The 24778-nt window shown below is 34.7% G+C and overlaps 1 protein-coding gene across 1 annotated transcript in view; it reads left to right on the top strand.

Moving 5' to 3' along the window:
- Positions 1–23990, top strand: part of Trhde (thyrotropin releasing hormone degrading enzyme) — a 377691-nt gene extending 353701 nt beyond the window's left edge. The window contains exons 16-19 of the mRNA XM_026386682.2: positions 13750–13917; positions 14872–15012; positions 18264–18345; positions 23847–23990. Coding sequence (XP_026242467.2) covers positions 13750–13917; positions 14872–15012; positions 18264–18345; positions 23847–23990 — 535 coding nt within the window. The remainder of the gene's footprint in view (positions 1–13749; positions 13918–14871; positions 15013–18263; positions 18346–23846) is intronic.
- Positions 23991–24778: the final 788 nt, after the last annotated feature.

The following is a 24778-nucleotide window of genomic DNA, read 5'->3' as shown; positions in this document are numbered from 1 at the left end:
TGATGTGAGTCAGATGAAAAGTGTACAAGCAAGGGAAAACTTGAGCTGTCAGTCAGGGTGACTTTCCTGCAGAGCTGCAGTTGATCTGAGGTCTACCTGAAAGGTACAGATTCCTGAAACTAAGAAGGAAAGTAGGTGTTAAATACAAGCAATAGTATGTAAAAATGGTCTTTCTGCTCAGTATCCTTTCTCAAGATTACATTTGTGGGATTTCAAAAGCTTTAGCTGATTGGGCAGAATCTGTATGGACACAAGAACATCCTCTAAAAGTTTTTTCAGCTCATCTGTTTGTTTTCATTTTATTTGCTGAGAGGAGCAAAAATCTCAATTAATTGATTATGCACCTTCATCACAGCTTTAAGAGATCTCTAGTCAAAGCATTGAGTACATTACCAAGTATGCATTTTGCAAAAACCATGTAGGTAGATTAAAAAATATAGAATGTAGTAGTTGTGCTATTATGAATTCTTTTGTCAAGCTGAAAATCCTTTTCATAGCCAGTAATCACTACTTAACTTACCCTTGAATAAGTATAGGTCTCAATATATTTAAATTATTTAAATAGTTGCTATAACTATATATAGATGAGGACTTTTAAAGTCCTCTTTTCCCTAAGCTGCTCAGAAATCACACCAAAAGTGCCACCTTCCCTTGCTGTTTAGAGAATTTTGTACATGCTAACTTAGTTCAGTTCATCATGGGATAAATATTTGACCTAATGACCTAGTTGATGGACTAACTCATCTCGTTATATTTTTAAATTAGTTCTTAAGCTACAGGGACTTTAATTGCCTAATGAGAGCTAATGTAACCACAGTAAGTGCATATTTCCATTCATTTTCTTATAGTCACATTTAGTTTTTAATCTAAGTGCATTAGTAATTTTATATTCTAGCTTAAAATGCATAAATAATCATATACTTGTTTTCCATTTCCCAATGCTTTGGGCTTTTGCCTTACATTTTACTTTTTTAAAAAATATTATATTACTAATCTTGCATAGAGGTAAACAGTCAATCGTAGTTTTTCAAGATATTTTAATTTTTATGAAAGTGTTTTTCAAAGGTGACATCACCTAAGTTTTTTTCTTTACAGAATTATTGGTTCCCCATGTCTGCCAATAATAATTTTCTTATGATGCTATTACTATTTGCCTTATACCAGTTTCAAGCATTATTACTGAACTTTTGTGTCATCTGTCAAAATATGTGCTTATTGATTAGTTATAGGATAGCACTATTTAAAAAGCCTTATTATCACAGAACAAGTGTGAAGCAAATATAGATTTACATGAGGAATTCATGGGGCATTGCTGATTAAACTCACAATGATAATCATTATTATTTACTAAGCCAAGTCTGAATAGCCATCAAAAATATCTGTAGCTTCCAAAACATTCTTACAGTGAGCAGATTCTACTGACAGATTCAGATATAATGAATACAAAGTTCATTACAATGATTATCAACCCCTATAAAAAAGATTTCTTCCACCTTTTCCCCAAAGTATGTGAGCATTGCTGTTATCACTAACGAGAGCCTTTCATCAACACCAACATTTCCTTTCTGTTTAATTTTTTCCCCTTGTGATCAAGGTGTAGAATTGAATCTATACTTATTATTCAGTCTGTCTCAAACCAAATGAACATAATTCATGTTAATCTTATTTCTAATGATAACATGATAGCATTTATTTAACCTCATGATGATTATGACAAATGATCTATAAGTATCAAATGTTGTTTTATGTATATCTTAAGATATCTGAAAGGATAGTGTCATGGTTTGTATATGAGGTGTCCCCCTCAAACTTAATTTGTGTTAATGCAGGAATAGTCAGAGGAGAAATGATTAAATTATGAAATATGCAACCCAATCAATCCTTCCCAGTTTGAGTGAAATAACTAAGTTGTGACTTAGGCAGGTGGCTGGAGTAGGTGAGGCAATGGGGGGCCTCCCCTGAAGGGCACATCTTCCCTATGGCCCCTTCAACTTCCTTGCCTCTGCTTCCTGAATGCCAGGAACTGTTCAGTTTTCCTGAACTGGGCTCTTCCCCCATGCTGTGCTGCCTTACCTTGGGCCCAGAGCAATGAGTCAGTTGTTTATGGATTAAAAACCTTGAAACAGAGTCAAAATGATTTTTTCCTCCTCTGTATTGTACTTATCAGGTATTTTGGTCACAGTGACACAAAAGCTGACTAAAACAGAAACTTAGCACTTTGATGGCTTGTAGTTTCCTGGAAATAGGAGAAAAATTAAAAACATATGCTTGTACTGTCATGAGTTGAGTAGTGGTCTCTGACAGATACCTCCAAATTCTCTTACTTGTGAATGGGACCTTATTAGGAATAAGGTCTTTGCAGATGTAAGTTGAAGATCTCAGAATGAATCATCAGAGAAAGTCCTTAATCCAACGATGAGTGTCTTTATAAGTGTTAGAAAAGAAGGCCTGGGGTGATCAGGAGGTAAGTGGTGTGAAGAAAGCGTATTGATACCTCCGCAATCAAGGAACCTCAAATTGCTGGAGCTGCCAGACTAGGAGAAAGGCATGTTCTGATTCGCCTTCAGAGTTCCCAGATGGAAGCAACCAACTTGATTTAAGATTTCTCCCATCAGGACTTTGAGAGGATAAATTTCTATTTTAAGCTACCAAATTGATGGTAAGTTATTATGGCAGCCCCAGGAAACTAACAACACACCTTAGTTGCTGCCTTATATTCAAAACTTGGCTTATGTTCAGTATTTTGAAGGGTTCTATTTATTTATTTATTTTTAGGTGGAATCTCAAGGAGATATTGCAAATTAAACTTTTATCTTTAACTTATTCCTACTGTTATACCTTAAGATTTTTATAAAAGAAAGAAGGCTAAGAAATGCCAAGAAGGCAGTTCATTCTTGTTGCTCATAAAATGCAGATATATAATAATCAACTATCATCACATCATCTTTTTAATTATGTAGGACACACACACATGCACACACACACACACACACACACACACACACACACTCACACACAGAAGAGTTGTCCCTGGGATGAAGATAGAACAAGTATAGACATTTCCCTAAAGTTTACAACAAGGAACCCTTATTCATTTTCAGGATCCTTTTTGAGGATTAAGTTCCTCTACTCCCCCAACTTTTCCTTCTTCTAATCCTTGAAGACTCTTTTATAATTAAAAAATCAAATAGAAAAATGTGGAAATGATATCTATTTAATTTTCATATATAAATAAATCTTGCTTATTTTATTCTGAAATACAGAGTGGGCATTGGCTGTTTTTCTCATTGTTTCTGAGATGGACCAGGCAATAGCCAGTACCTGCCAGTTGCACACATACATTTTACACACTGCAATTATTTTGTAAAATAATCAACTAGTGTATTTTCCACAGTTTGGTCATCTCCCACTTTGAAATGTGCCTTTTTGCCTAATTTTTTAAACTATTCATGCCATTCTCATTTTCTCCAGTGTGCAGGTTATTTTGTTTTCAGTAATATTGTATCACATCACATAAAGGAACCATATTTTCCCAGCTATTTATGAAATTTAATCATATCAATCCTTATTCCTCGAAGGCAGGTATATGAGATTTATCATGCATTTTACTGCTTTTTCACATGAAAAGATAACAGGAAGGTCAAAGTATATTTCAGTGAGGCCATAGAATACCTCAGATTGGATATGCATAAGAATATTTCTCTATTTTTTTTAAAAGTACAGCATTCTTTTATGTACTGAATCTATCAATTAAAGCTACAAAAAACTAAGAATTACATTTTTGGAAATGCACACACATACACACACAAATAATAAAATTTTCTTTGGCCAAAAGAAAATCTATTTTTGGCCAGAGACTTTTCAAGGAAAAAGAATACATGACTCATACCATTCTCACAACAGTTTAGTGGTTATGCCAAAAAAAAAAAATTAAATTGTGATAGTCAATTCTTTGTAGGCTGGAGAATGAGCCTTGTTAACCTAAATGACCTTGACAAAGCATTAGTTATGAAGGTGAGCTTTATTTGCACCCATCCTTCACATTTTGGAAGTGGTACTTTGATGGATACAATAAATCTGTGTAATTTTTCACACTTTGTATGAGGAATACAAAAGATGATGACTATTGCTATAAATTACACCCAGGCAACAAATGTTATTTGTTGAGGTGGAGCCCTATATAATCCAGTAGAATTTTCATAGACACTTAGGCCTGGGTCACTGTGTAAATAACAGTGCTATGAATCTATTATTACATTGCGACTGATGTGTCATTTCCATCATTTATTTTTCATCTTAGCAGTTAAACTAAAGTACCGATTCCTAATTATTGTGATCCAGACAACATCATTACTTTTAGTGATATATGTAGACTTCATATTATAGCAGCTATTTAGATTTACAGTGCCCTGACCAGAGCTGAGTGAAGAAGCAGCTTACATACTAAGGACGGAGTTCAAAAGCCACGGATGACAGGTAGGTGATTGTCAGGAAACAGGTCATCTAATTTTTAACACGGGCATCTATAACTAGGATAATTTACCAACCATTTCACAGCTTCTACCACAACTATGTACCTCTTAGGTTTGAAATTATGTTGTGCTCTTACAGCTATTTATATTGGCAGCCTGCTGCTCACTGTTAAGAAGTCATCATGTATATCTTAAATTTTCTGCTTTTAAAAAAAAAGTATGTTTGAGCTCTTATGGGTAAAATGGAGTTTAGTCATATGGCAAGAAAGTCATAGGGGCTCTAAGTTGTGAAATGTTAAAGATCATTGTTCTAGGCTTTTCAGTAGGATACGTTTAAAATACAGACTAAAGGCAAATGTTAGACAAGTCATACATCCGCCTCCAATTATTTACTTTTTCTCCCTTTACCTTTTTGTAGTTCTTTATTGTTCTTATCCTTGTCACTCACTCTTGAGTGTTTTCTCCTCTGTACATTTCTTACTTGTGTTCTTTTTGCCTTTCTACTTTTTTCTTTGTGTCTCCTTTTTACCCTCTTCTTTTTAATGTTGTCTGGATCAGTTTGTTTCTATTTATGTGCTTTAGCCATTACATATTATAAAGTGGTCTTATATTCCAGATACTTAGCCCTCATTGTCCCTTTCCCTGACCACATAGTTGTTGTATGGCTACTAGAATAGTAGACTTGAACATTTCAGAAATAATGCCATATGTATTATTTCAATTTAACACAAATGTCCCTTTCAAAGTAAATTCACCTTAATTTTAAAAGCCATGTAAAAGGAGTACAGTCACCATCTTTTGATATATTCAGAATGTTAGGAACTAAAACCACACCACACCAGCAATTCTTTTTCTTCTCATAGAAAAAGAGGAGCCTATGCCACTTTGAAACATGCAAAATTAAAATTTCAAGAAGGATTGGACATTTTCAGAACACATTCAGATACTTTTAAATGTATTTGTTCTATTCACCACCAGATTTCTCCAGCATAGTTCTTTGAGGTGCAAAGGGTCATCCAGACTGTTTTGCAACTGCCTTTTTGTTTGTTCTGATGTTTTGTAGTCCTTATTATATATATATACCTAAAGTTCACTGGGAATGAACAAGGGCTGGGAACAAGTGAGGGAATTCTATAGAAACAGAGCTGTCCTAGCTGTGGCATTAAAAGTACCTCAACCACATTGAGGACTAGTGACCTTAGCACCAGTCCCTGGCTGGTCATTCCAGACAAGATTGTGTTCCCTCTTTGCAGGGAGCATGGTAGAGGAACCTAGAAGCAATTTTTTCTTGTGGCCACCAAAGTTGATCTATGAATTTCATAGCATCATATTTGATTGACAACTACACTAGGAAAGATGATTACAAAATTTCTAAGGAATGATAATCCTTATTTTCTAGATGAACAAATTGACACTTCAGTGCAGAGTCACACATTCCTTCTAAACAGCCTCAGACTGTTTACTGAGCAGCAGACAGAGCTGAAGAATGGAAGCAGAGAGGGATGGGGGTAGGGGACACTTATGAACAGGGTCAAATTTTGCAAATTTAGGTTATTTTTCAGTTTGATATTTTAAAGTCAAAGAGTCTGCCCTGGGAGAGGGAAGAATGCAAGTATTTTTAAGGAAGAACAAGATTAGGGGTATTGGCAATGAAAACTCAACCAAAGCTTTTAATTTTCAATTAGAGTACCCAAATGATCTTTCAAATGAATGAATGAATTGTAAATTAATTAAAATTAATTAAATGTTAGGCCCCATTCTACATCAATGGCATGTGTAGTGCTACTGAAAGAAAGGGGTACTCTTAAAGCAGCTCATGGTTTCAGCAGTATTTTTCATTGTCTTTGAAAATAATTAAATCCACATTTCAATGTTAATACAATCACTAATGAAAAGAATCTTGTACTAACAGAGCAGGAAGGGACTTCAGAACTCATGTACTTTAGCCCTGTCCAATTAAGTTGAAAAATACAGCTCAGAGCAGTGACCTTGACTTGCCTGAACCTAGAGGCGGGTACTGGCCAAATTAGTTCTGCTGAGAACCTGCTTAGAAATAGACTCATATTTTGATTAAGTATCAAGATTTATATTTTAAAATAATGTTTTTTTTTCCCTTTGGCAAGTATAATTTTTCTCTGAAAGATATTTTAAATTTATCAAAATCATTTTTATATTTTATTCAATCACACTTGTGTATTGGATATATTTTATTCTAATAGTAGCAGAATCTTATCTTTACATATGTAATTATAGGTTTGATAATTTTCACAGTATTAGGAAAAGTTGTTCATTTATTAAAATTGAAATACATGAGTTAATAAAATGACTAGTTGCCTATAAGGCCCAGTCCTTGAGGAAAATGTTTTTAATGTGGTCTATTTTTTCAGTCTTTTTCTCCTCTGTACATACACAGTATGTTATTTTTTAAAGTTAACATGCTGGTATTATACATTTTACAAATTTACACATTTATTACAGTCTATCTATAATAATGTACTTCAATGTATTATTAGACATTAAACTATATTAGTCTTAGTTGTTATTTGTATCATAACTGTGTTCAGTCTCTTATTGTTGCTATCTTGGATGAATCCAGATTTTTAATTTTTTTACTTAAAAAAAATAATCTAGCAAAAAAAGTAATAAAACAAAAAAAAACTCTCATGGAAAAATCTTTGGAAATCCTCTTATTTATTTGTCTTAATTTAATCAGTCAATTGCATTATTTTAATTTATTAACTCAAGTGTCAATGTACTATAATTTAGTCTTGTTTCCCCAGTGTTATGGATTGTATGGTTGTGTTCCTCCAAAATTCATATGTTGACATCCTAATTGCCAAGGACATAGTATTAGGAAGTGTGGTCTTTGGGTATTGGTTAGGACATGAGGGTGGGGCCCTCACAAATGGGATTAATATCCTTATTTTAAAAAATGACCTCAGAGAGCTCCCAGTCCTCTTTCTGCCTTGTAAAGTTATAATGAGAAGTCAGTGTTATATATACCCGAAGAGTATATATACTCACCAAACCTCACCAAAACCTAACCTTACTGGTACCCTGGTTTCAGGTTTTCAGCCTTCAGAACTGTGAGCAGTAAATTTTTGTTGTTCATAAACCACTGAATCTGTGACATGCGTTATAGCAGTAACTAAGACAACCTTCATTATTTTTTTAACTCAGTAGGAAAAAATTTTCTTAAAAGAAAAATTTGCTATGTCTTTATTTTTTTTATCTACTTGATTTTTTTTAGCACCTACCTCCAAAACATTTAGTTTTCAGGCACTTGCTTTTAGCAAGAGTTTTTTAAAAGTTAAACATACCACTGAAATATGAAAATAAATGATTTCAAAATGATCTACTCAACTACTGTGCTTTCAAAACTTTTATCATACAAATGAACTCTGTCATAATCCTATTTAAAATGAGAATGGAATAAAAACCATAGTACAAGTTAGACTAATTAGGTAATAATTTTCACAGTGTTACTACCTTAAGAAAGATAAAGGCATTTCATTTTGGCTAAGCATTACCCCATTCATCTTATATGAAGGTAGTTAGGGGAGACCAAGTTACTGTTTATGTATGTATACCTTACCTGGAGAAAAACAAGCAGATTTCCTTCACAGATGATGAGATTCCATTATAAGATTTACTTCTGAGGCAGCAGTTAAAAAAAGAAATGACCATGGGGATATTCACATCTTCGTAAACAATTTTCATGTTCACTAGGAGGGGCTCTCTCTCCCTGTAATCCTGATATCGAGTGTCTCAGAGGACTCATTTGTACCGTTCATAACTATGGGTTCTGTGGGTTTCTTAGCTCATGCTTTACAAACAAATGAGCTTTTTCATTTGTTCCTAATGACTTTGGTTTATACAAAGAGATCTTAAACTGTCCCCAGAGCAATCATTTTGCTAAAATGTTATTAGAACATCTTTGCAAATTTAGCAACAAAAGGGAGTTTCATTAACAATGGAAGTCATTGGGAATTGAGGGCCCTTGACATATTCAGTGCTTACCAATCTTGTTTTATTTTCAGTGATGAGTAAAAATGATCTTGTGAACTGTACATTGATTCTTTATCTAGTGGATGCGTAAGGAAGATGAGGAATTGATGGTGTGGGAAGAGATGGTAGAAAATCATGGCAGCAGTCTTGGGCTAATCAGCTCCGTCTTTGCTCTCCAAGGAGCTATATAGAACTCATGCAATTGTTCTTCCTAGCATCTGCTAATAGAACCATTTCTTTCCTGAGATTTGGCAGATTTGCACTGGTCACTGAGGACTGTTTTCATTGTGTCATCAAAAGACTTCACATCATGTATGTAAACATTTGTGTTTCATTTTCATAGTAATCTAATTTGATGCATCTGCTGTGTGCTAAGAGGTCACTGCTGACAAGACTGAAACGTGACCTGATGTTTCTTGCAGAACATGAAGATTCTGTAGTCTTCTTCTTAGTTTGAAGACGCAGATACAGATATAGAATCTTTCCCTATCTGGGCAACTTTGCCTTCAAAGGCCTTCCCAGGACAACTGTGTTAAATTTCTTTAGAGTATTGGTCATTTTATCCAACACTTTACTGCTGGATGTCTTTTCAAAATTTGTTCTCAATGCCCTGTGTATGACAAGCTTGCCATAACCTATGTTCTTTTCTATCACCCAGAGGTAATGTTTAGCAAGTATCATCTTGCCTAAGTACTATGAACTTAATGAATACTGTTGGTGGAGATCCAGTCTTGCCAATATCAAATATTTCTCAAAGATGATTGGTTAAACCGTGTGTGTGTGTGTGTGTGTGTGTGTGTGTGTGTGTGTGTGTTTGTAAAAGAGATAAAAAGAAGTCAGAGGTGACATCTGTGGCCTCCTTAATTCTCAAAGGATTATGTGTTGAATACATTGGTATTACTTTGCAGTTCATTGGTTAGCCCTGGGGCTTGGCAGTGGTACTCTCTTAAAGAATAGAGTAATTTTGGATTTATGTCAGCAAGGTGTTGTAATAGGAAGCTCTTCATCCTGTCTCCTCTGACATACATACCTATTTCTCAACAATTCATGGACATATTTACTTTGGAAGCCATCTAGAAACTAATTGAAAGACTCCTGCACTGTTGATGACTGTAAAGCCAGATTCATCAAAATCAAAAGGGTGATTCAGGATATAATTCATCAGAATCTCTACTCAGGAAATAGCATCATATGATCAGGAAGAAACCCCACAGGTCCCAGCTTCTCCGTTGGTTCATGGTTCATGAATCTTGTACCCCAACTTTTCCCTGGGCTCTCCCCAGAAGACTGGTTTCTATCTTGTCTCTCATGTAGCTCAAAAGGTCTGGCACAGTTTACCCATCTGAGAAAGAATGAAGATGACAGCTTGAACTCTTGCCACCATAGATTTTCCCCTGGCTCCCCAGAGTGAGCAGATGAAAAGAAAGTCCCCCTTCTCGGTTACTTCCTAGGAAGGTAAAGATTTCATCCATGCATCTAACACCCTGACTTCTCCAAGGCTTCCCAAAGAACTAGAATCCGCCTTACCAGCCTTGGAACTCTAACTGCTCTGACACAGTCAAGCCACCCAAGGAAGGACAGACAGCAATTTGAATTAGAAGATGCCATAGATCTTCCCTATTTCTCAGCACAGAGCAGATGTGTGTGGAGGGTTGAGGGGGATTTCATCTCTTGGCTTCTTCCTGGGGAGTGAAAGAGTTGACCTATACAATTAGTTCCCCAATTTCTCTGAGGCTGTTCAATGGACTAACGTCCTATTTTCCAGTGCAGGAGTTCTGATAGATCTGAGGCCACCTAGGGGACAATAAAGACAGTGGGTTGGACTGTAGGTGCCACAGTTCCTGCTCCAGTTCAGCCAGAGTAAGAGCTCAAAAACTTTATGCTTCTCTCTGGGAAGGAAAGGGGCTAGTAAATGTCCCCAGAATCTCTGGCCAGGTTGATAGGTGGTCTTCTCCTCTATGAAGCTAGCCTGTGAACTGGGAGCAGGGCCTAATGTGAAGATATCCACACAAAGAGTCAAGGAAAAATGAGGAATCAGGCAAAGTTGTTCCCCAAATAGAAATAAGGTAGATGTCCAGAAACTGAAGATTTACATATAACTAATAATATTTAAATTAATAGGAAGTAATAATAACTCTACTGAGACTTATATGTATTACCTGGTAGAGAATTCAAAGTAACAGTCATAAAGAAACTTACTAAAGTTAAGAGAAAAATGCAAGAAACAAAGTTAAAAATTCAACAAAGAAATAAAATACATTTTTTTTAGTTCTACATAGACATCTTTTTTTTTTAGTGTAAGCATACATGGGTAATAATCTCCATCTTATTTCACCATACTTCTCATCCCTACCCCCTTTTGCCTCCCCTCACTCCCCTCTGCACAATCCATAATTCCTTCATCCTCCTCCTCCACTATGGATTAGCATCTGCTTCTCAGAGAAAACATTCAGCCTTTGTTTTTTTAAAAGGATGACACAGCTCATAGAACTGCAAAACACAAGAATGAAATTAAAAGATTCCCTAAAGGTGTTCAATAAGAGAACATATCATGCAGAAGGATTATCAAACTTAATTCATTGGAAATAATTCCATCAGAGGAGAAAAAATACTTTTTAAAAATGTGAAGAAGTGAAAGAAGCTTAAGAAATGTATAGCATACCATCAAGCAGACCAATATGCACATTATGAAAGTCCAAGAAGCAGAAGATAGAAAGAACTAGAAATCTCAAGTTAGAACAGCTGAAAACTTCTTATGACTGTGGAAGGATATGGACCTCCAGATCTAAGAAAACCAAGGACATTGAAGTCAATTACAAAGGAATCCACACCAAGATATATTATAATTATTGTCATTAGTCATCTTTATGTTGGAAATGATAGAAAAAACATTCATGTACTGAACATTCTTACTTGTTGTATCATTTTTATATACAAAATATTCTCTCTCAAAACAGCCCCTTCTATTGCAAAGAGAAGTTGATAACAGATGTTATACAGATATAGAAATAATAATAATAATAATAATAATAATAATTCAGATATAGAATAAAATAAGACATGTGACCTAGAACACAGTATTGCCTAAAAATGTTATTTTCTATTTCTGTAGCTGCTTTAGTCAGTTTTCAGGACTTTGGACAGACTGAACCACTTACATATTTGTATATGTGTCTTATAATAGCTCAGTATCAGCCAGTAGCAGCTACTGGATAATGAGTGTTTGGACCTTTGCTAATGACTATATTATGTGTGTAGCACTTAAAAGCTTTCTGAGGAACATAGTTTTTGTTTTTATTTCCTCCTCCTCCTCCTTTTCTTCTTCCTCTCTTTCGACTCTTCCTTTTTCTCCTCTTTTCTTTCTCCTCCTCCCTTCTCTCCCTCTCCACTCTCCCTCCTTCCCTTCCTCTTCCTCTTCTCCCTCCTCCTCCTCCTTCCAATGTTTTTGCATGCCTTTTTACTTAAAACATGTCTAACTAGTTCTATGGGTGACCACAAAACTAACTGTAGAATTCAATTCCTATTCTCTCAAGCACACTAATAGCTTAATAAAGTTCTCTTCAAAGGTAAACTGTTATTGCTATTCCCAGAACTAAGAAAATATTCACTGGTTAATGATTTTGTGATTTCAGTGCATATTTTATTATTTTTCATACAAGTATATGTGTGAATATCTTGGCCAAAGTCATGCAGTAACGCAATCCTGTGTTCTGTGCCTTATAATATTTGATGGATAGTCATGAATTTAGAAAACGATTGGGTCTCTTAACTTCCTTCTTGAAGTTTTGAAGACAGAGGCATCTCTGTGATCTTAAGATGCATTTACTAGGAATGAGTACTTTCTTCACAATTTTTTCGACAAACTTAGTGAATTCAGGCATGCTCTGTGGCAACCTGTCCATAAACAGAGGGAAGAAGAACTTGTCACAAACCACTGGAAAGTCTTTAGTTGGTACTTTCTACAGGGGGTCCAAGCAGAGATGAAAGCCAAGAGAAATATGTGAAGTTCTTTGATGGTTTATATATGTCTGGTTTCCTTTTGTTTCTTTAAAAAAACAAATTAAATGAATCAACAAAATGCTTGCCCTCTAATACCACAAAGAAGGATTTCAGTTAGCAAACTCTTCTCTAAATACTTTAATTATTTATGAGAAAAGACAGATAGTATAGGTATAGCCTTTTCTAGGAAACATGAATTTTATATGATACTTTTTACAACTCTATAGGTCTCCAAGATATCCTGATTGCAGCCCTACTTAGCTGCTAACAATGAGATGAGTTCATCTCACTGGTAGCCCTTCAGTTTCCTCCTGTTTTCTAAGTACTGCTATACCCAAGCAGTGTTTGAACTATCAGTGTGCTTTATGTTATCTAGAGAAGACAGTCTATAATTATTGGCCATATTTAAATTACAAATGAGAAATATTAATAATGAATTAATGAATATTGAGAAAAGCAGAATTACATTTTTAAACTTTTAAGCATCAGAGTATTCCTTCAGAGAAATATTTTTAAAAGTCAGTACTCATGGGGCATATTACAGACACAGGAATAATACTTAATAAAAAGAATCGTAGTGTCAAAAATTGACATGATAATTTAAGATTTATGAATAGCCAAGCTTAATTATATCCACTGTTTCACATTCTCATATTTCATTTTGAATTAAGGTCAAGATGTAATATATTTTTAATAGTCATTTTTCTGAACTCTGAGAAAAATTACTTTTTGCTTTCTCATAACTTGCTACTTATGTTTTATTATGTTTATCATCTATATTTACAGTTTTCTAGGTTATAAAATCTGTGGAGTTGTTTGGAAAATTACTTGTAAAGAAAGTATCGAAAAATTTAAAGGGAAGTAGTTTTGTTTCATTCAAATTAACTAGTCTTCAATGAGCGCTATTTTGTCCTTCTTGGATCTATCAATTATGAGAGCAAAGAGTCTACTAATGTTATTGAAAATATAATGCAACTGTTTTTTATTCTTTTTTCAAGGCTTTGTTATTATTTTTGTTTAAATATATAATTTTAAGAGTGTTAACAAAAATTATATTCAAAGCTTCCTTTGAATAAAAGCCATTATTTTATTCATCAATATATTCATACTAATATATTTGAATATTATTACCATAATATTATTCTCTTCAAGATAAAATCTAACTAAAAAATCATCTCTTTAAAAAACTATGGCAAAGCATTATCTGTCTTTATTTTCAATGCTACAAAGCTTTGAATTAACAGAAAACCACCATGGGTTGCTTCTTTAGAATACCATTAAATGTTAGAGACATCGTGTACTGTACAGGAGTGTCACTACTGGATGAAGATGTTTGGGAATTCATATGGATGAAATTCCACTCCACTACAGCAGTTTCTGAAAAGAAGATATTGTTGGAGGCCTTAACTTGTAGTGACGACAGGAATTTATTAAACAGGTGGGTCAATAGATTTTCTAACTATTTTTATAATGAGAGCATTCTCTGTTAATCAGGCTCCCCTGAAGTTGTTTTATGTCCTTGAATAGCTGTTACTATATCTTCCTAAAGATCAGGAAAAAAAAATCTTGTTAACGTTATTGAAGTTATATGTTAACCTTATTGAAGTTAGTGGCTTAAGAAATATCTTGCTTAATGATTTATTATGTCATTATGATTTATAAATGTGTGTAAGAAAATATTTCATTATCAAAGGAAATGTTTACTAAAATAATTTTAAAAGGGAGTTCTGTGTCATTGAAAGGTTAATAAAATAGGTACTTGTCACTCTGGTTTTCTATATGCTTAACAAAACACTGTTGAAATCTTGTTCCCAGGATGTGTTGTCCCCAACTGTGAACTGTTTGCTAATCTTGTTCCCAGAATGTGCTGTCCCCAACTGGCAAACTGCAGGATGCACTCCCTCACTTGGTTGCAGGCAAACTGCCCACTCGCCCTGACCCGTCAATGAACTTCCCTCCCTGCCCTCTCCAAGAAAAGTATTTAAGCTCTGCTCAAGCTGTTCTCAGGGCTCTATCTCTCTTTGCTATAGAGAGCTCTGGGCCCCAGCATGCTGGTCTCCAAGTAAACCCACCCTTCTGCTGTTGCATAAGACAGTCTCTTGTGATCTCTTCCTCCGACGTTTCGCCGGACCCTAACATCATCAAATCAGAATTGTGATTTCCCTATCCAATGTATATTTTTAGAGTTTAATTAATGTAATAAAACACTTTGAATTTGGCCTTCCTCCTTATATAAACTGAAATTTGTTCCATTATTAAATTCATCTGAAGAAAGTTTGCACTGGACTATTCTTTTGGAGAATATGACAAACTAGACCATGTAACTTTAGTACAATTATAAAAATGTAAAATTTATTGGACTAAAACTTTCTCTATAATTCTATCATTATAGGCTTCTAAATCTGTCTCTGAATTCTGAGGTGGTGCTGGATCAAGATGCAATTGATGTCATAATCCATGTAGCTCGGAATCCCCATGGCCGAGACCTTGCTTGGAAGTTTTTTAGAGATAAATGGAAGATATTAAATACCAGGTAGAAAGAAGAATTTGATCATTCATACCTTAAAGTGTAAATTAAAGCTGACATATGAGAAATAAAAGGCCAAGTTTTGTGATAGAGTTTAGATCCAAATAATAGGATTACATTTTAACAAAGTCAACCAAGATGGGTATTGTTACTTCTGTAGAACTCATTCTGTTTAAACAATTCTCTAACCTTATTAATTTGTTCAAGGTTAATAGCCTTAATTAATGCTATGTGGACACGTGGAGAGTGTAAAATGTTTAGCAGAGCACTTTCCTGGAATATCCATCAAACTGTCCAAAATTGAAGAAATCATAAAACTCCTATATCCTGAATGTATTATAGGAAAATGATTTATAAATCAGATATAAGTAGTATTATAACAAGAAACTCAAATTGTTTTTGTAGAATTGTTTTAAATTTCTTCTAAATAAAATATTATCAAGCACCTAAATAAAACCATGAAGTAGAGAAGAAACATTAATCATTTCAATCATCATGTGGTCCCTCTTGCAGTAGAATTCATTCCCAGAATATCTTATTTCATGGTGAGAGTTTTTCATCCTCAATATTAGAAAAGTTTTCATTAAGTATTTAAATCTATTATAATCTATGCTAATTTATTACTCTGGTAATCTCTATGGTATCTTAAAATTAAATTTATTATAGAGGATGTAAATGCTGCATGTTCTTCTAAAACATAACTCTTCCCAGGTAGTAAGCAGACTTACTGTTCTGTCAGAAACTCATATAAAAACTATTTAAGCACACCTTTATCAGCTGTCCTGTTATAATGAGTTCAATTTGAATGGGTATGTCATATTAAAGCACATTTCTCTCTACAGATATATCATTGAGAGAAAGCACTGATATTCCTATATGGCACTTTGACTTTTTCTATATGTTCAGTTCAGAACTTTGAATGATTAGAATATTAGAGTATGTTTTGTTGTCAAGCATATAATAGAGTGTCTAGTTATCCAGCCAAGGTAAAATTAATATATACACAACAGTTCCTATCCAAGAATGCCCATGATACAGAGAGTATCTGATTTTATAGTTCAGAGTAAGTGGAATGCACCTGTCTGTGATATCTATCCAAAAGGTAAAATTATTGAGGTTTGAGGTTTGAGTATCTACAAATACAGTAGTACTTTTCATGGCAAATAGGAGTGGTTTTATCTACCCCTACTCCTCTGTTGGTCCTTGAATGTTGGAGTTTGTGGGGGTCCTGACCAATATATTCTTCACCTTCTACAGATTCTTCCTGATTTAAGTTGTCATCCATTCTCACCATCACTCCCAAATCTTCATCTTATATGTACTCTAGATATTTCCATGATAGACAATCTCTCCTCAAGATCCCTACTGGGTTGTCTGCAAAAACTAATGCCATCATTTTCCCTTGGTCTTTCTTTTCTCATTAAACCTTATAGCCAATCAGCAATTGCTGAAGCCACATATCTGAAAGTCTATATAGGCTTCCCCCGGTTCCTAGCCATATTTATCAATTAGGCTTTAGGTCTTGTCAATTTCAGAATTTCTAAATATTTCTTCCTTTGCCTTCCTGCTACCATTTCCCTAGTGCAGTTTCTTCTTTACTATGGTACTCTTAAAATAGCCTCTTTATTCCTCTCTAATTATATTCACCAATTCTCTCTCTCACACACACACACACACACACACACACACATGCACACTCATACACGCCTCTTCCCTTTGTCACAAGAATCTTTCTGAAAAGCAAGTGTGATATTTCCCTGATATAAAACTTTCCAGGGTCTGTGCCAGACTTACAATCTAAGCTCCTTGATATGTCTTCTGTGTACCTCCTAGCCTCTTGTTCTTCCATTCCCAGCCTCACAGTTCATACCCTCTTAATACCAAATTGCTTGTTGTCTCACACACCATGTCATCTCACACCTCCTGCTTTTGTTTCTGTTGGTTCACTAAAATTACTTTATCAAAATTGCACCATTCTCAGTCTAGATGCATCATCTGCCAGAAGCTCACAGATCCCACAACTAAAGAGATCTTCTCTGAATACTGTGTATAATAATATCAACACTATATTTAGTTATATTAAGAGGAAATTATCTGTTTACATGTCCAACTCTTCAACTAGATGGCAAAACACCTTTGAGGTTTTGTGATCATGCTTTATTCACCTACATGTGAATGTATAATTGACATTCCCTTAGAAAAAGAATTACTTTTGTTCCTGGGTAATAATCTACTTCTGTAACCACAAACTTATTACTAGTGGTCACTCATGTTGTTTGAATGATTATTTGTTTGCTTTTGCTTAGCTAACTTTTTTTCCATGGAGGAGTTCAATGTTAGAATTATAATAAGTCATGGTTTCTGCTAGGTCAGCCCCTCATTTTATAGATGAGAAAAATTAAATTCCGCAGAAACTAAATTACTTAAGGTCCCATAGGCTAGGGCAACATTAGAAAACCTCATGTGATGACATCTAGACATTTGCTTCCAATTGTCCAGAGTTTTCTTTGTAGTATACTTATCTTGTTTCTAAGAACATGATTACCTGTGTTAGGTATCATCAGCATAGTAAAGACAAATCAGTAAAATTAGAACTCCTTCTCTTCACTGGCACAAACTGTTCATTGCCTCAGGTCAAAAGTTAAATAATTGTATTTGTGACATAAGAATTATGCAATCCAAATGAACAACTAGATATTTTATTTTAATATCCTCAGGAAAATAATGCTAATATTTTGGGAACATTTTTTTGAGAAATATGAGTCCATTTTTAAGACCTCAGTAGGATGATACCAATTTCTTTTATGATTAATTAAACCCAAATATCTGTGTGACATACTGATTATGACTAGTTGGCCCTGCAGTCTTCCTTCCTTTGGTGGCATGCTTTTCTCTTACAGAGACCTAAGTTGCTTTAGAGTCGAAAAGTTCTAAAATTTCTGCTCAATCCTTGGCTTGGAAATATAACAGTATTTCCTGAATCCAATTTTAGAGGACTCACATTTTTAAAATTTGCTTCAACTTACATTTCTCCAAAACACTGTGAGCCAAATCAGATGGGATCTGATAGTATCCCATAGCCATAGCTCTTTTCATCTATCTTGCCCCCTAAAGAAATTATCTTGAATGCTCCAAGATCTAGCAATCTCTGACAACCCTAGTCAAATAGACTAGAACCCTTGAGAATATATTTATAGTAGTATTTCTTAAATTACTACCTATATTAACATTAAGACTTTTTTCTTTTATCTTTTGAGGTATGGAGAAGCATTATTTATGAATTCCAAACTTATCAGTGGAGTTACAGAATTTCTTAATACTGAAGGTGAACTCAAAGAGGTAAATATTTTAATATGAGTTCTAATTTTTTGTTTTATAAGCATAAAATTGCACATTTACTTCAATCATTTATTTCTGTCAGATTCACACCCATTCCTTTTACACACACACACACACACACACACACACACACACACTCTTGTTAAAGACTTCTCTATTTACAAAGGTATTTCTAATATATTAAGCATTGAATGCCTGCAAAATGTTTTTGAATGTAATAATTTCTTTTTTTTATTATTTTTTTTTATTGGTTGTTCACAACATTACAAAGCTCATGACATATCATATTAATAATTTCTAAAGTTGGGTCCCAAAATCTACTCCAGAAGTCTTTGATCCAATCAGCCACTCTTCAGAAGATTCTGTGAACCCAAGTAACCTACAAAACCATCATATCAATGACTTAGTACTTGTATTAAGGTCAAAGGTTGGTGTTAAGGTGTAGAACATGAGTCTCACAGATTTGTGGTCAGCCCTATGCAGACAACATATAACTGTACATGATAGTAATGTTTTATGCTGTCCAGGCTGTTATACAGAATGATTTCATGTGTACGGAAAGTCATGTATCTGGCAATATATATTGAAATTAATAGTTTGTTTCAAATTTCTGCTTGGCACAATCACAAATGAATTTTATTAATGAAAATAAGCTTGACTTTTTATGGACTAGGGTTCATTTAACATTTCCATTTTCCTCTCATTTATTTCTCCGAAAATATAAACTAGGTATCCTCCTCCCTTGTTAACTCACATACCAACAGAAAGAGAGATGAAATGGGGAGGGTTAAGCAGGTAGAAGAAAGGGACAAAACATAGATTCTTTTGATTTATTATAATGAGATGAGCTTCAAACTGTCTTTTCCTCTGCTGTCCACTTTTATAAAATGTAGCTGATAATTGTCATTGAGGATCATGGTTTCCTCAGTTTCCACTGACAGAATGCTCGATGCTGTTACCCAAAGCTAATCCCATCAAGCAGCATTCTCCTGGGTGTGTCAATCCTGTTACCAACCTTAATATCTTCTAATATTGCCCAATTTCCTGAGATCATACCCCATGAGCTAACTTAGATTCTATCACACCAGGAGCTAGGCTAAGCCAAGGCTTGGGTTGTAATGATTTGAAATTCCGCCTTTATCCCTGCTATGTGTGTTCCCAACCCTGAAGGATTTAGCTTTGAAATCCCAGAACATTTTTCCACTATTTTTTTTAAATAAAAGATTCTAAATGGAAAGGCTTTTTTCCAATCCATAGGAAACAGAAAGAACAATTAAATTAATGATGGCTTTCAGTTTTCTCTGTATTTAAATGAAGTACATTTAATGTCATGATTTTATATTCAATAGTCTGGGGATGAAAGACATTTAGTCACAATCTGCTCAGCCATTCAAGTGAACACAGAAGTGAAATCTCTCTCCCTGCTCCTCCCCTCTTGGCCCCTCCTTGCTCCTCTCCCTCTCTAGGGTTCTGTCTTCTCCTCTTCTATCCCCTTTCCTCCCACCTGTCTCCTGTATCTCCTCCCTTGTTCTTTCTTCTCCCTTTTCTCTTATTCTCTTTCATATTTTTCTTGATTTGCTCATTCTCTGGCCATGAAAAATAATGTCTTTTAGATGAACATTTAATTATTTTATCACATGTTGACCATTTTGTTTTACATATTATATATTTAATTTTCATGCTTTTTAAAAAAATTGCCACTTCAGATGTTCCAAGGTGCCCCTATCATGAGAGGTTAAAAAAATGAAATTAAATTAAATTGTGGCTTTTATTCCATTATCTACAAAGGATCTAATTTCACAATGCAGGCTCACAGTGGAATGAGGGATGAATTTCTTCATTGCAGGCTTATTTGCTCTGACTTTTTAGTTTTACCTTTTCTTCCAGAGGCTTTTACATGCTTTCATACTCTTAACTGTTTGTACAGGAATGAGGCACATATTTTCAGGTGGGGTGGGGGATTCAATTTGTACTGATGACAGTCCTTCTCCCTTAAATTAGAAAGGGCTAAGTAACATCCACTCAAAATATCCCATAACCTTTGAGCCTCATAAACAGAAAACCCAAGTGCTCCCTGGGGGTACAGCATTTCCAAGGATTCATAGATCAAAGGGGAATCCACACATTTATGAATTCTGAAAACTCTTTTGATATTTTAATGATCCTCATCAGCTTTAGGGGCATTTTGTAAGAAATTTCTATTGTCCAAAATTGCACTCTAGTACTTGAAACTGAAGTTTCCCTTTAATTACATGGATCTAGTAGTTTGAACTATATTTCTTCTTGAGGCAGTCATCATTCACTTAATTTCAAGTTAATGGAAGTATAACATCATGGAACCTTAGAGGATACTGTCATGTTTCCATACTGATGTCCAAAAAGTAACACTGTCATGCACCTGTCAATATACTACTCTCTTTAAGAGGAACATAGATCTTGTGCATCCCGGATATCGCATTTAAACATGGAATATTGAAGACATATGCCTCATACTAGGACAATGGCTAATACTATTTGTTTATGTAGTTACTAATAGTATGTTGTATAATTTACTCTAAAGATAATTTACTATGTTGGGGTCTGGAGTATCCTGACATAAGAGATATTTTAATGCTAAAATATTTTAATAGATAAATAAATATGCCTAGAAATTTTATGCTAAGAAAATTAAGGAGCACAAAAAACAAGGACATTTTACTAAATGTTATTTAATAAAAATATCTAAACTTGCAGCATTTAAAATAAAAGCGTAACATGGCGTAAATATCTAGGAAACATGATAAAAAAAATAATAGCAGCAGCAAAAACAAAACAAAAAAGCCTACCAGAGAGCTGAAGCAAATAATGAAACTGGAGTAATAAATGCCTTTTTTATTACCCCCAAACTCTGTAAATTGAGAAGTGAGGCAGAATCTGTAAGGCACTGCAGCCTCCCTCTAGCACTAGTTAGATGGCTGTTCTGACCATGTTTGCCACAAGAACTATGGAGGAATACGGCCCTGAGATCAATTTGTGGCAACAGTGGAAAGTGAACCAGATGTGTTCTGATGAGTAAGCTACTCAAGATGTCCTATGAGTCACCTCAGGTGCTCTGAGCTCACAAGGGAAGTATTTAGTGCCTAAGAAATACACCCCTAGAGACCCACCAGTTACATTGTCTATTGAGAGTTCTCATGTAACATAATCTAACCTACCATCTTGTGTCTTGAAACCCATCATTTGCCTTTGAGGACAACTTAAGAATTTTTCTTCACGTGTTTAGGCTGGCTTCATAAAGAGTCCAAGAGTACATGCCACAGAGTTAAAGTTGCAAAAATGGTGTTGATCACCATCTGGCATATTCCATGCTGTGGGAAAAAATATCACTATGCAGAACATATTTTAAAAGAATATATTTTTGATTGACAAATAATATGTGAATAGTGACACTATAATGTTATGTTTTTCTAAGAAGTTAAATAACAAAATCTAAAACATAAAACAAGATGTCTTTTTTTTTTTTTTTTTGGTACTGGGCCTTGAACTCAGGGGGCATTCAACCAATGAGCCACACCCCTAGCCTATTTTGTATTTTATTTAGAGACAGGGTCCCACTGAGTTACTTAGTGCCTTGCTGTTGCTGAGGCTGGCTTTGAACTCATAATGCTTCTGCTTCACTCTCCTGAGCCTCTGGGATAACAGGCATGTGTCATCCAGCCAAACTAAAATAAAATGTCTTGTTTGTTGCTTTATGGAAATATACCTGATGAGTATAAACCATAAATATGTAAATATAAATATATTATTGTGTTAATTAGCTAAAGATTCAAATTATGATTCAAGAATTCCTTTAGACTTCCCTTTCTCTCTCTCTCTCTCTCTCTCTCTCTCTCTCTCTCTCTCTCTCTCTGTGTGTGTGTGTGTGTGTGTGTGTGTGTGTGTATCTGTGTGTCTGTGGCAATGCCTGGAGTATTAGAGATACTTAATAAATTCCAAATCCTTTCTTCTTTCTTTTACCTTAATATATATAAATGTGGTCAAGTATCAGATCAGTTTTTAGGATAGCACCAGTAAGTATTTGTTAAACATTGGATATTTTACATGTTTGTTATAAAAGTACAACTATTTTGAAGTCCTGTCAAGGCTATAGCTGAGATACAATTATTCTTTGCTGGTATTGCCAGATGTAAAGTTTTGTGGAAAAACAGACTTTGAGAGAACACATCAGTATCATGTAATCAAAGTAAGATTGTCTTAACAGAATAAGCTCTACATGAACTAAATTCTAAATTATGTTAGAAAGGTGCAATTAGTTGCATGTTAAATAACCCCACCGCATCTTCCCTGTCCACTTAAAAATTCTAACCTAAATGATCAAATTCTCTAGCTGAATGAGACCATATTTCTTCTTTATTCTTTCTAAATCTAGTTACTCGGATGATTGGAATGTCATTTATCATCCAGTTTGTATAGCACCATTACTTTTTTCCGCCTTCCAATAACTTTGGCAATCCCTTGACATTGGAGATAGTGTCAAGCCCTATACTGCTTATTTGTAGAAGATGAAGAATAATTTTCACACACAAAGAGTGAACTTTAATCCTTGCATTCAGTTCATAAGGCTCTTTTATACATTGAATGGTCCTTGTAATTAGAACTAGTCTTTGTCACAATTTCATCAACCTATTTTGAAAGAAAAATTAAGTATTTCCATTTTAATATTTATTGATGACATAGAAGCTGAATTGGAGTCTTATTGTAATCAATGTCCACTCTTCCTTTTTTCTTTGCTTTTTCATTCCATAATCAATTATATCATACCTAATTGATACAGCCCATTATATTTTTCATTACTAAACTTATTCCACTATATCAAATAAATACCAATCTTTAAATAAGTTTTGTAAAAGAGATTTTATTCAAGAGGCAGCCAAGTGCAAGGAGATGAGAGAGACCAGCTCTCAAATATGCCTCTCTTACAGGAGTATTTATGGGATGAAGAAACATGGTGATTTAAGGTGTGGAGACCAGTGATCAGAGGGGATGTAATCAGTGATGTATGCAGGCATAGTCACTCTTCATAACTCTTCAAAGGATGCATGAAGAAAATTATGGCGTTAGCATGATCTGAGAGTGGAGTTTTTGGTTGTCTGACATCAGAAGGTCACCTGTTGGACACCTGCTTAGGCCCAATAGAAGAGTTGGTGGTTTTAACAAAAGTAGCCTTCAAGTCCCTGCAAAGTAACCTCAGCTACCGTTGTCATCATGGCCCACAGTGTTATCTACAGGAGAGTTGGAGGGAGACTAACAATATGTGGCTCAGTTGCATGACCTCCAAAATGAAGGATGTTCAAGTTAACTAAAAGCAAGCAACTAGAGGCAATTAAAGCTAGAGGGCTTATCAGGATTTCCCTTGGTTTCAATTGTGGCACTTTTGTTTCAAAGGGATTCTTGTTCAAATATGCTGCATATGAGTTCATTTTAAGACATGCATCCTTATCATTTTAAATTTCTGTTTCCAGCTAAAGAACTTCATGAAGAGCTATGATGGGGTAGCTGCTGCCTCTTTCTCACGTGCTGTGGAAACCGTTGAAGCCAATGTGCGCTGGAAAATGCTTTATCAAGATGAGCTCTTCCAATGGCTGGGGAAAGCTCTGAGGCACTAATATGTGTCTCTTATAAAAAAAGAAAAGACTGAGATTTTGGGAAGAGGACCTGTTTTATGTGGAATGAGGAAAACATGCTGTGTAAAAAAATGGCCAGATTTTCAGTGTTAACGTGTGGGAGGATTTTTTTTTTTTTTTTTTTTTTTTTTTACTCTTTAGTTTGGGGGATTCATTTTTGTTTCATTCATTCACTTTTGTTTCTTTATTGGGTGTTCTTTAAAGAAACTCTTGCAAGTGAAACTTGCCATGGTTGCTTCAGCTGTACATTCCTTGCTGTACAGGACCAAATATGATAGTGGTGCATGTTGATGTTGCAGTCAGTTTGGAAAAAAAAATCATATTCAGAATATTCTGTGCATGGATGTATGGTCCTGCCTGTGTTCCAGCATGCTTATTTAAAATGTCCAATGTTGTATGTGAATATATGTTCCATCCAGGATGGGCATTATGCAAAAGCACAAAGATTATCTATGACAATCAGTGTTGCAATGAAAGAAAAACTAAAAAGGGTAGTTAGATTCTTAGTGTTAGACAATGGGAGAGATAAAAATAACCCTTAAAGTGAACAGTGTCATTTATTTCAGCACTTGGATTGTCTGGCAATGATTACTGTGTTACTAACTCACTTTATTTGAGTTAAAGCTCTGTACACATTTAAAAAGGCATATAGATAGTGTATACATATGTATATGTACATAGGGAAGCCCCGTATGTATATAGTATGTTGTACACTGCACACGTGAAAAGAATCTCTTAAATCTAAGAAAATTTATCTCTTTTTATAAATG

The sequence above is a fragment of the Urocitellus parryii genome, chromosome 5 (genome assembly GCF_045843805.1).
Source record: "Urocitellus parryii isolate mUroPar1 chromosome 5, mUroPar1.hap1, whole genome shotgun sequence".
NCBI classification, from domain to species: domain Eukaryota; kingdom Metazoa; phylum Chordata; class Mammalia; order Rodentia; family Sciuridae; genus Urocitellus; species Urocitellus parryii.
The sequence above is the reverse complement of the archived record's forward strand: the minus strand, read 5'-3'. Positions and strand labels throughout refer to the sequence as shown.